The 11,794-nt window shown below is 44.7% G+C and overlaps 1 protein-coding gene across 1 annotated transcript in view; it reads left to right on the forward strand.

Annotated features, from left to right (window-relative positions):
* Window positions 1-9,214, forward strand: part of ZNF335 (zinc finger protein 335) — a 70,512-nt gene extending 61,298 nt beyond the window's left edge. Inside the window, 9 exon segments of the mRNA XM_030211343.1 lie at window positions 766-902; window positions 1,908-2,008; window positions 2,793-2,870; window positions 4,249-4,332; window positions 6,494-6,559; window positions 8,668-8,733; window positions 8,735-8,750; window positions 9,018-9,055; window positions 9,057-9,214. Of these exon segments, the coding sequence (XP_030067203.1) occupies window positions 766-902; window positions 1,908-2,008; window positions 2,793-2,870; window positions 4,249-4,332; window positions 6,494-6,559; window positions 8,668-8,733; window positions 8,735-8,750; window positions 9,018-9,055; window positions 9,057-9,134 (664 nt within the window). The 3' untranslated portion in view covers window positions 9,135-9,214.
* Window positions 9,215-11,794: the final 2,580 nt, after the last annotated feature.

An 11,794-nucleotide genomic window follows, 5' to 3' on the forward strand; every position in this document is an offset into this window, starting at 1 on the left:
CTGAGAAGAGAAAATAAGACCCTCTGCCTTGCCATTCATTTTTTATCTTTGTTTCAGTTGTTTGTGCAGGCTGGTGACAGGGTGTTAATAGGGAGGAGAGAGATATGAACTCTCAAGTTGCTGTAGATGGGTTTCTTCTATACTGATTCAGTGACAGGAGCTGCTCTTTTAGCTCAGCTGCGGAATCTCTGGTTTTTGAAGCCAGAAGCCTGCAGGTACCAAATGCCACAGTAAGGGGGGCAGTACTGAAAGCAGTTTTCCACCTGTTTTACTCACAGAGAATACCCCTTTCAGGACAGTGCGCCCCCCTCCCTTTAATGTGGGGGAAAAGAGGAGGGATGAAGGGGAAAGCAGCACAAATGGAGACTTTTATTTTAACTGTCCACACCTATTAATAAGGCTTTTATACATGCAAACTTAGGTTGCCAAAGGCCCTGTCAGGGAAGACATTTCAAAGGGAAACTCCTTGGGAGTTTTCCTTATAAAAATGAATGTGTAGGTCCTTGGGTACAAACTACCCATGGGTCTGTGACCTCTCCATGGGTTTAATTAAATTTGACCCTAAGTGCAAACCAACCACAGTTGGGTTTGAATTACTAAGTTCTGTCTCCCCCCATCCCCTTATACACAGAATTTATGACATTAGCAGCAATGCATAGCAGAGGTGCTCCAAGTACTGTGGCAGAGTGAACAGTTTTTCATGATGTCTCCATCGCTCGTGTATCTTCTTGTGCATCCCTTTACTCCTTCGATTTTTCTTGACAGATTTAATCGAAATGGACACCTCAAGTTCCACATTGAGCGGCTGCACAGCTCAGAGGGGAAGAAATCTCTGCGGCCAGTGACGTCTGCACAGCGTATTGTCCTGAACAGTGACGAGGATGCACTGGCCACACTTCAGTGTAAGGGACTTTTATCTTGTTAAAACTCTCCCAAAGGAGTTGAGCTCACTGGCTTGAACGAACAATGGTAGCTAAAGAAGACCTAGGGGGAAGGGTGCACTCTATATTTGCCATTATTGAGATGCGGAGAAGGGTAGTAGTGAAAGTCCTGAGGGGCCTTTAGGAGTGTTTTCTTAAATGGGGGTTCCTAAATCTTGTATCAAAGGATGAGTTTAGTTTAGACATAATTACGATCAATAATATATTTAAGTGTAGTACAAAACCCATCTACCTGACATATACTGAAGAGAAAACGACATTGACCCAGACTCTATCTCCCACCTTACCTTCCTCTCTCTATTACCTGTCTCTACCTACCCATCCATCCTATTATTATGTTATACTTAATTTCCTATTTTACATAACAAAATTCTGTGTTACCTATTACTATGCAAGCCGCATTGAGCCTGCTTTTAGTGGGAAAGTGCGAAATACAAATATAATAAATAAACATTTCCGTATAAAATACATTATACATACAAATAACACACTACATTTTAATCCTTAAATCTAATTGGCTAAAGATTACCACATCTCCAAGATTTCCTAAAAGTCAAATAATGGTGCTCAGCTCATAACTCGGCAAGAATCCAATTCCAAAGCTTAAGTTCCAGATAGGAAAATGCCAGGTGGTTGGATTACCTACAACTTTACAGCCAGAGGAGGAGGAATCCAGAGCAGAGCTTGTTGCTACAGCCACAGTTGTCTTGCTGGGCATAGTACGTAGTGGCATAGTATATACCTCAAATGATATGGCCTGGATTGTTTAAAGCACAAAACAACACACACAGTTTTAAACTTAATCCTTTTCAAAACTGAGTTTAAATTGATATGAATGACTGAGATGAAGTTATCAGAATCATGGATTGTAGGACGTGATGAAATAGGTCAAGCGATGTGTGTGCGTCAGATGGCAGGCACCCTGAAATTATTTCTGTTTTTAGCAAGCTATCTCTTGTTTTTCAGCTGCGCTGCAGTCAGGCCAAGCCGTGCTGTCTGAGGGCCTGCAGCAAGCTCTGGGACAGGACCACATCATCGTTGCACAGGAGCAGACTTTATCGAATGAAGTAAGAAAGCCTCCTCTATCAAATCTAGAACGGATAAGTGATCCAAAGGGCATTAACTTAGCAGTGCCAATGTTCTTAAATGGTTGTATGAGGAAAAGATTCTCTTGCACTGCCACCTTCAGTCCCAAGCTATAGTACAAAATATGAACAAGTCTCCAGTTAAAAGTAAACTGATCAGTGCCGGGCGTTTTTAAGGTTAGGAGTGTCTTTCCAAATTATTAGGAGACAGGGGTGGAGCAATGCTGCCCTGCGCCCAGAGCCACATTGCATCCCCCCCCCCCCCCCCCCCCCTTTTCAAAGGTTACAGTGCCATTAGAAACCTTGGACCAACAGGTAGATCAGTTTCTCCAGGCCAGATGGAGGGATCAGCTTAGATTTTTTTTTCCCATTTGCCCTTAAGTTCCTGATCTTATACAGGGATGCCTGTGAGAGAAATGCAAAAAAGCACCTGTTTTATCAGGGCAACATAGGCGCCTGTGTGTCTTTTCCAGGACACACATTTACACCTGTTTCAGAGCAGGTGTAACTGTATGCATGTACTCGCATATTTTATAAATTCTATACGTACCTAGCACCTCTGCCCCTGCTCCTCCCAGAATCTGCCCTCGAAAACACTTTTGCACTGTGTGTACACCAGAAAAGGCCTTTATGGTATTAAAAACCTTGCAACACAGCTGCCTTTGTCAGCGCTCTCCGTGTCTCTGCTGGAACGGAAGTTCAGAAGAACCCTCTGAGCACAGCTCTGCAGTCTGTCTCAGTAGCACTTTGCTTTTCACCGATGCAGGGGGAGACTGCTTACATCCAAGAGATCAGAACAGCCGATGGACAGACTGTGCAGCACTTAGTAACTGCCGATAACCAGGTACTGGACAATTACTAACGAGCAAACATATATATTACGGTGAGTGGTTAATCTGGGGGCTAATCCAAAAGGCTAGTTACCCTGAGGTACATTAAACCTAAATGTTCCACCCAACCTTCACAAACTGATCCCAATCTAACATTTAAAGGGCAATTCATAATCTAGGTGCTCACATTTATGCACGTGCTGTGCGGGTAAATGTTTAGAGTACAAGCACTTGCATGTGGTTTTTTTATTACACGTACCTGCATAAGTGTTAGCAGGGCAGCATCCGCTTAACTTAGCGCATATTTGCAAGGGGAATATACAGGGGAGGAGCATGGGCAGGATGCAGGCAGAGCTCCACTGTTCCCTCTAAGCTGAGTGGGAGTCCTCCACCTATAGTCCTGCCACTAGGGGGAGCTTTTTCACCATAACATTTTCAGTACTGAGGGACAGGCAAGCTCTGCAGGACTCCAGAGAACCTGCCTATCCCTAGCAATTGAAAACACAATATTGAAGCACTGCCCCCCTCTGACAGCAGTGCAGTTGGAGGACTCCCGCTCAGCTTAGAGGCAGAGGCGTATCTGGACTCCAGCGGTAGGGGGGGGGGGCAGAGCCAGAGGGCACATTTTAACCCCCCCCCCCCCCCCCCACCGCTGCCGTCGCTTACCTTTGCTGGCGGGGGACCCCAACCCCCCCCACCAGCCGTGGTCCTCTCTTCTGTTGCAGGCTGCAAGTTGCAAAGCGTCCTGTTCTTCTGAGTCTGACGTCCTGCACGTCCTCTCTTCTGTTGCAGGCTGCAAGTTGCAAAGCGTCCTGTTCTTCTGAGTCTGACGTCCTGCACGTACAACAAGCAGGACGTCAGACTGTTTCAAATTCTGAGTCTGACGTCGTGCAGGACGTCAGACTCAGAAGAACAGGAAGCTTTGCAACTTGCAACCTGCTGCAACGGAAGAGAGGTCCTCGGCTGGCGGGGGTTGGGGTCCCCCACCAGCAAAGATCGGCGACAGGTTTCCGGCGGTAGGGGGGTCCAGGCCAAAATCTGCGGGGGCCCAGGCCCCTGTGGCCCCACGCAGATACACCCCTGCTTAGAGGGAACAGAGCAGAGATCACACGTAATATGTGTAATGTAGTATCTAGACACCTGTACTTAAACCGGTTCTAGAACTGGTATAACTTCAGGCACCTAAACATTAGTCACTTTGATACTGGGTTATGCTACTATTCTAGAACAAAGCCTAGGCTAAATGGAGGTGCGCACTTACAGAATTATCTCCTTATCATTCATTTACTCTGATTTGTGATATTTCATGAAGAATGTTGCTGTTCTTTGTTTAACTTTGTAACGATGATTTGACGGTTCTAAACGTTGCATTATTTTTGTCCTACCGTGCAGGTGCAGTACATTATCTCTCAGGACGGAGTCCCGCACCTGATTCCACAAGAATATGTTGTTGTCCCTGAGGGACATCACATCCAGGCAAGAGTCGTTTCTATCGAGCACCAAAACCTGTCCTGAGGACTCCACAGCCAGCCAGATTTTGTGGAAACTCGCAATAAATACGCATGAGATAAACACATTTGTTTAATGCGTATTTGTGAATATTCTGAAAACCTGACTGGCTGTGGGATTCCCAGAACATAGAGAAAGAAGCAGAAAAAGTCCTGGTGCTTCAGCACATAATCTGTCCAGCTGGCTGTGCAGACTGCCCCATACACAAGATAGCACGAGATCAAGAAGAGCTGATTCAGCATCAATCAAGGTGGTTTGGAGTGGGACCTTCCCTTCTTTCATCTAGTCTATGCACATTGGGATCAATTTAAAAATTTAAAACACACTCATTGCTTCACTTAGGAAGCCAAAACCTTTCCAGCTGAACTTGGGTGCCTCCTAAATCTAGGTGGACAGACGTCATTTGCTTAACTTTTGGTACCTAAGTTAATGCCTAGTACTAAAAATCAGTGCCAAGTGTCTATTGCTTAGCGTCCCTCCGGACCGGACCAGGATTGGACTGATGGGATTTTTACTGAGCAAGCGCAGCTGTTTAAAAAAAAAACAAAAAAAAAAAACTAAACAAAACCCAGCCGGCTAACGAGCAGGCAGCTCTGTGCTATTTTATTTCTTTTCAGCACCTTTCTATTTTTTAGCTCAGCTGTTTAAAAAAAAAAAAAAGAAATTTAATAAGATAATACTGTCTGGGGCCTTCCGAGCCATTTTCTTCTCAGAATTCTTTTCTTCATTTTTTTTTCCTCGCGTTTTGGGCAGCGAGCGGCGATTTCTTTTTTAAAAAAAAAAAGGCACGAAGCGTTGGTCCTCGGCCGCAAAAAGCTCCGCCATGCAGGGGAGGCTCAAGCATGTTTTTGTCAGCGCCAGAGTATTCTTTTCTACGGAGTTACGGGTTCCTTTGGGGCCTTTTTGTCGGGTGGAGTCAGCGTTTTTTCTTGCTTCGTCGTTTGCCCGATCCGCGAGGAAAAAAAAATGAAGAAAAGAATTCTGAGAGGAAAATGGCTCGGAAGGCCCCAGACAGTATTATCTTATTAAGTTTCTTTTTTTTTTTTTTTTTAAACAGCTGAGCTAAAAAATAGAAAGGTGCTGAAAAGAAATAAAATAGCACAGAGCTGCCTGCTCGTTAGCAGTCTGGGTTTTGTTTAGTTTTTTGTTTTTTTTAAACAGTTGCACTTGCTCAGTAAAAATCCCATCAGTCCAATCCTGGTCCAGTCCGGAGAGGACTAAAGGAAAGCAAATTAGCAGGTAAGATCTAATTTCTCCATTTACTACCCTGCCCTCCCTTTGGCCACCTAAATTTAGGTGCCTTGACCAACAAGGTTCAAGTGTAGGAATTCAGTCTGATTTACTACTACTACTACTTATCATTTCTAGTTTTCAGATGGCCTGATCTAGCCACCTTAGTTTAGGAGCAAGACAGCTAAACCTCTGAAAATTGACACCACAGTATTTAGCTGAAGTTAAATCCCAGGAACATGTCTGATGGCAACAGCTTCTCCTGGCTCCAGAACAAGTAGTCCAACTCTGAACGCTGCAGCAGGGCATAGCAGACACCCAATTTTGGGTGGGCCTGGGCCCCAAGATGGGTGGGCAGAAGAACCTCGCCCCCGTCCCACACGTGATTTGGTCTCTCCTTCTCTTGCCTGCATGCCATGCTGAGGCATATTTCATAGCACAAGAAACCTATGGAACTTTGAAGGCTAAGTGTTTTGAAAATATGCCTCATTGGTCTCTCAAACATCTCCCCTCTCCCACATACCTTTTAAATAGCAGATTTTCACCAGCAGCAAGCAGCAACTAATACACACTGCTCCATGTTGGCCCCCACACCTTCCCTCTGATGCAACTTCCTGTTTCCGCCTAGGCAGAAATACATCAGAGGGAAGGCTGTGGGGGCCGGTGCAAGCAGTATGTATGTCACTGCTACTTACAAGGTATGCAGGAGGGACACTTGTTGGGAGTTTTCGGCTGGTGGGGCTTGGGGAATCCCTGCCCAGCCACATCATAGGTATACTGCTACTGGGTGGGCCTGAACCCAAAGTGGGTGGGCCTGGGCCCACCCAAGCCCACCCTTGGCTACGCCACTGCGCTGCAGACAGGTATTGTGACTAGTGTTTTGTGTTTCTTCTTACAGGTGCAAGATGGCCAAATAACCCACATCCAGTATGAGCAGGGAAACCAGTTTCTTCAGGAGTCACAGGTATGCTGTCCAACAATTATTCTTTGTCTAATACTTCCCACTTGACTCTCTACATGTGCACGCTGACTACGTACAATGAAAAATTGTTCCCTGCTTCTTACTGTGCTCAGGTTATGAAAGGTTTTGAGTCATGTACTTTTATTGTTCTTTAGTTCCTGTATTTCACTCCTGGTTCTGGATAGAGTTATTTATTTTATTAAGATTTTGCTCACACCTTTTTTAGTAGTAACTCAAGGTGAGTTACATTCAGGTACACCTGGCATTTCTCTGTCCCTGGAGGGCTTACAATCTTAAGTTTGTACCCGAGGCAATGGAGGGTTAAATGACTTGCCCAAGACCACAAGGAGCAGCAGTGGGATTTGAACTGGGCACTTCTGGATGTCAAGACCGGTGCTCTAACCACTAGGCTACTCCTCCGCTAGCCCCAGATATTCAATACTGGATATGTCCAGGCACTGGCATTGAATATCCAGGGCTAATTGAGATTACAGTGGCCGCCGGAGGTTAGATGGGTCCTGGCTGATATTCATACAGGGCCCTCATAAGACAGTTCTATCGGCCTTCATTAAATATCGGCTAGAACCTGCATAACATAACAGAGATGCCTCAGCCCCTCCAGTCCAGAATGAACCCCCAACTCCCCCCCCCCCCCCCCCACGTGTACATTAACTGTCTGGTGGTCCAGCAGGGCATTGGGGTCATGAGTGACGGGTTCGCTCCTGCCCCCATCGCTCCACTGGACCACCAGGGGAAGTTTAGGTAGGGCCAGAGGGTTGCGGGGCACTGGAAAGGGGGTCTTGCCTTGTTAGGGTGGTGGGAGAGGGGTCTTAACCTCGCCGGGGTGGGAGTGGAGGGCATTGGAAGTGTGCCGGCCAGTACCATAAGTTATGTGATGCCAGCAACCACATAGCTAACGAGGTGAATTTAGTATCACTACATGCCCAGTTAACTATGCGGTTGCCGGCATTGAATATTGCCTCCCTCCCTGTAACGCCCCTGTGTGGCCCAGCTGCAGAATGGCCATTTTGTGGTGATATTCAGTGGTACTGCCTGGTTAAGTGCTGATGCATATCTGCGCTTGAATCACTTTGGATATTGACCGGATTGAATTCTTAGGTTCAGATTCAGGTTTATTACATTTGATTAACTGCCCAAAGCAAAAATCCCATCAAGGCGGCGTACATACAAGTATAATAGAGATAACACATCAACATAAAGGAACTCCAACATCATGACAGGATAGAGAAGAAAGAATACTGACTAAACATGCTTCCAAACCCCGTTCCACAGTCCCCCCCCACCCCCACCCCTAGCCGATCCAGCTGAGCCTACAAACCAACAGTTAATGGATCAACATGAAAAGCTTCCCAGAAAAATGTGTGGGTTTTTTTTTAAGCAATTTCTTAAATGAGGTAAAGACGCTTCTGAATGCAAAGACAAGGCAAGTCATTGTACCTTCCAGTTCATCAGGTTCAAAGTTATGGGGCAATTCTTTAAATTGGCACCTCAGTTTAGGCACCAGAATGCCATGTGCTTAGCGCTAAGATTTAGTTATAAAACACTAGCGTAATGTCAGCATTGACATGCCTATATTTAGGCATATCCTCGTACGCCATGTCAATGGTAGGCATGCCAAGTGACGGGTTAATATTCTATAAACTATGCATGTGACTGGGAGACATGCCTGTGGCCTGCTCAAGTTCTGCCCATGTTTCGCCTCCCCCCCCCCCCCCCCCCCCCCCCCTTTGCAGTTAGACGCTATGGAACGTAGGTGCTATTTTATAGAAAGCACGTAGGCACCTGTCAATTGATTGCATATTTAACATACATAAGTGCAAGGTTGCAAACTGGATCCAGATTCTCAGGACAGGGTTGATCCGTTCCTGGGTTTACTCCATTGTATGCAGGGACTTGTTCATAACCAGTGTTCCTGAATGTAACTAGACTTGAACTACTACTGATAACGGTGTGAACTAAATCCAAAATCCCTCCCCCTTCTAATCAGATTTTTATTATGCTTCAGTAAACTGATGTCAGCACATAGCCCTGCTTTGCTGAGTTTGGATCTCCATCCACTTGTCTTGTTAATTTTGTTTTGTTCTTTCTAGATTCAGTATGTGCCAGTGTCGCCAGATCAGCAGATTGTCACTCAGGAACAGTTGGAGGCGGCAGCAACACTCGGCAGTTACTGGTGCGTGCCATGGTTTCTGATTTGCAGATTTTACAAGAAAAATGGAAACGGTCTTAATTTTTGTAATTTTCGTTTTGAGATTTCAACCCAAGGTTTCCACCCATTGCCCAGTTCTTTATAATACTGAAGTATATTTCCTGTGGGGGCCACAATGGCATTCTGCTCAAAGATATTACTGAATCACGGGTTGGGGGGGGGGGTATGGAAGGAACCTGTGTTACTATTTTTACTATGCGGGGTACACTAATCGTTTTCTTGTCTCTGTAGCAGTGGCAGATGCAGCCATGGCCCAGGCAGTGTTCACCCACAGAGGCAACTGCAGAGCATCTCCAACAGTTACAGCATCAAGGGATCCAATATGATGTCATCACCTTGCAGGAATAACACCCCAATTGGTCAAGAGATGTTGTACAGTCACAGAAGTGGCGTGCTCCGCTCACTTCTGTTTATTTTTCCAAGAAACTTTATTCTCTTGTGAGTCTTTATCAAGGTGCTGTGATGTCTTGAGGCGACTCAGAAACTGTCTTCTGCTAGGGATACAATCAATGCATCCTGTGCTCCTTGCAGACAAAATGATTTAGAAACTTTGTTGGTGTGGATGGATCCTCGACAATCATCTGTGGTGCTACATCCGGTGTAAAAGAGAGAGCTGATCCCCAAAATCGATCCACTGTCAAACATATGACTTCCCAGCTCCCCTTTGGATCTTATTTATTACATTTTCCTGAATTACCGAGAGTCTGTGTGCTTAATGGAATGGGTAATACAGTCAAAAGATTAGTCCGGTGGATATATGAGGTGCAGTAGATCTGTCGTTTGATTTTTGGTGACCTCTGCTCTCTCACCATGAAGGTACATGAGGAGACCTGAGTGCGTATGATAATCAGCCATCTCCATATTGGTCCATCATACATCAGCATTCAACTCCATATTGTTGCCAAGCCAAATCCTGTTAATAGTTCAACTACACAGGGAGCTAACGCCAGCGTTCAAAGGCAATTGGTTACTGTCGGACAACATGCCCTACCTGAAAATGGGGTCAGAATGAAAAGCCTTTATAGTAGCACAACTCATCACCCAGCTACTGCACTGTCTTCCTTTTGGTTGGTCTGCACATACGTTCTATATTCAGACATTTTCAAATGATGAATTCCATACTAAGAAGAACCACCAACAAATATAGAACTTTATAAGTGCATATGTTTTCTTATAGTATTGGCAGTCTGCCTCGGACTCATTTGTAAATATGTTTGTGTGTGTGTGTGTATGTGTATAAATATATATATATATATATATATATATATATATATATATAAATGTACACACACATGCATATATGTACAGGGGAGAGGTCGGTGGAATTGTACGGTTCTCAAGAACTGCAGATCTTTGCCCAATAAAATGGGTTCCAAAATCTCTCGTTTTGATTTGTATCATTAGGTCAGCTGCAGCGCAGCAGCTTAATTTTGTGGTGTATTGGACTTAGAAGTGTGTCCTTAGCGCCAACACCAACGCACCTAGCAGGCTGAGGAAATTAATGTGATAGAGCAGGGATAGGCAACTCCAGTCCTCGAGTACCACAGGTAGGTTAGGTTTCAGATTTGCAAACAATGGAGGCCATGCATACAAATTTATCTCGTGCATATTCATTGTGGATAATCTGAAAACATGCACTACCTGTGGCCACTTGACCGTTGCCTGTCCCTGCTAAGGGGGAAGGGCACCAGTGCAGAAACTACTTCAAAGGATGTCTTATCAGTAGGATGAGATGCAGTCACAGAGGGAGGACAGCAAAGATCTGCCTACATCCCTCAAGAACATGCACAGTGCAGAGAATGGAAATACTGTATTTTATTCATGTTAATATAAAATTCAATGACGTGATTGTTTATCTTTCCGCAGCTCCTGTCACGTCTGGAGCTATTTTCAGCAACTGCCTTTATACCATTACAAAGGCTGCAGGCCACTTTTACTCACAAACTTTGCCTCAGTTTTCAAAGAAGAGTACAAGTATACTCTCCCCTTGCAAATGGGTTAGGGAAAATGTTTCTGCACAGATTTGCACCTTTTTTGTTTTGTGTGTGGGGTGGGGGGGTCCCCTCTGTGCAACACAATGCATATTTGGAAAATGCAGAACTCTTCCCCAAGTGTGTATGCGTTTTGTCTGGGGAAAAATACATGCAGCATTTTCCCCACATGTCCTGGAGAATGGGTGGGCCAATCTTCAGACCCCCAGCTTACCCAGGAAATTAATAGCTATTAATTGGGTAAATGGCTTCTAAAAATCACCCTGTTAAGCATTCATATGAAACTGAATTGATTTTATTAGTCTTCAGCAACACTTGAGTAGCTACAAGGTATGAGATTAATATTCAAAAGATGGCTATCTGGTTAAAGTTAATAAGGTGTTTTTGAAACAAACAAATGTAATTAAGGGGTCCTTTTACTAAGGTGTGCTAACACATTTAGCGCATGCTAAATCCATTAGCACACCTTAGTAAAAAGGACCTCTAAATTTGTGCAATTACTTTGAGGACAAACCTTTTGCATAAAACTACTTGTGGGGTTTGCAGAATCATGGATAGTTTATCAACCTCTTAACAAACAAAAACGAATGTTCACTAGTATCACATAATTGTGACCAGATCCAATGTACCCATGAGTGACTTAAGTCCAACAACAGATTCTAGCGGATGCAGCAGTTGTGACTCGTTCAAGAGTGGTGCAGAGGTGAAATCATATCACCAACAACAAATTAAGAGGACCAGACAAGTAGTTCTCCAAGCAAAATTTTACATGGGCCCATGGCGAGGGGAAAGGGATTCTGTCCCCATCCTAGACGTCACCCCTTTTCTTCTTCTTCCCCATGCTAGATAAAGCCTCTAAGGCTGACAGGAGGTAAACATTGAACAATGTTGCTGTGCTGCTTCCCAACCACCTCCTATAATAATTATTATTAAAACAATTATTCTTGGGCTACTTCCATCAGACCCAGCAGCAGGGGACAAGTGTCACAGTAAGAGCCGCAGATTTACACATCTCTT

This window comes from Microcaecilia unicolor, chromosome 8 (genome assembly GCF_901765095.1).
Source record: "Microcaecilia unicolor chromosome 8, aMicUni1.1, whole genome shotgun sequence".
NCBI classification, from domain to species: Eukaryota; Metazoa; Chordata; class Amphibia; order Gymnophiona; family Siphonopidae; genus Microcaecilia; species Microcaecilia unicolor.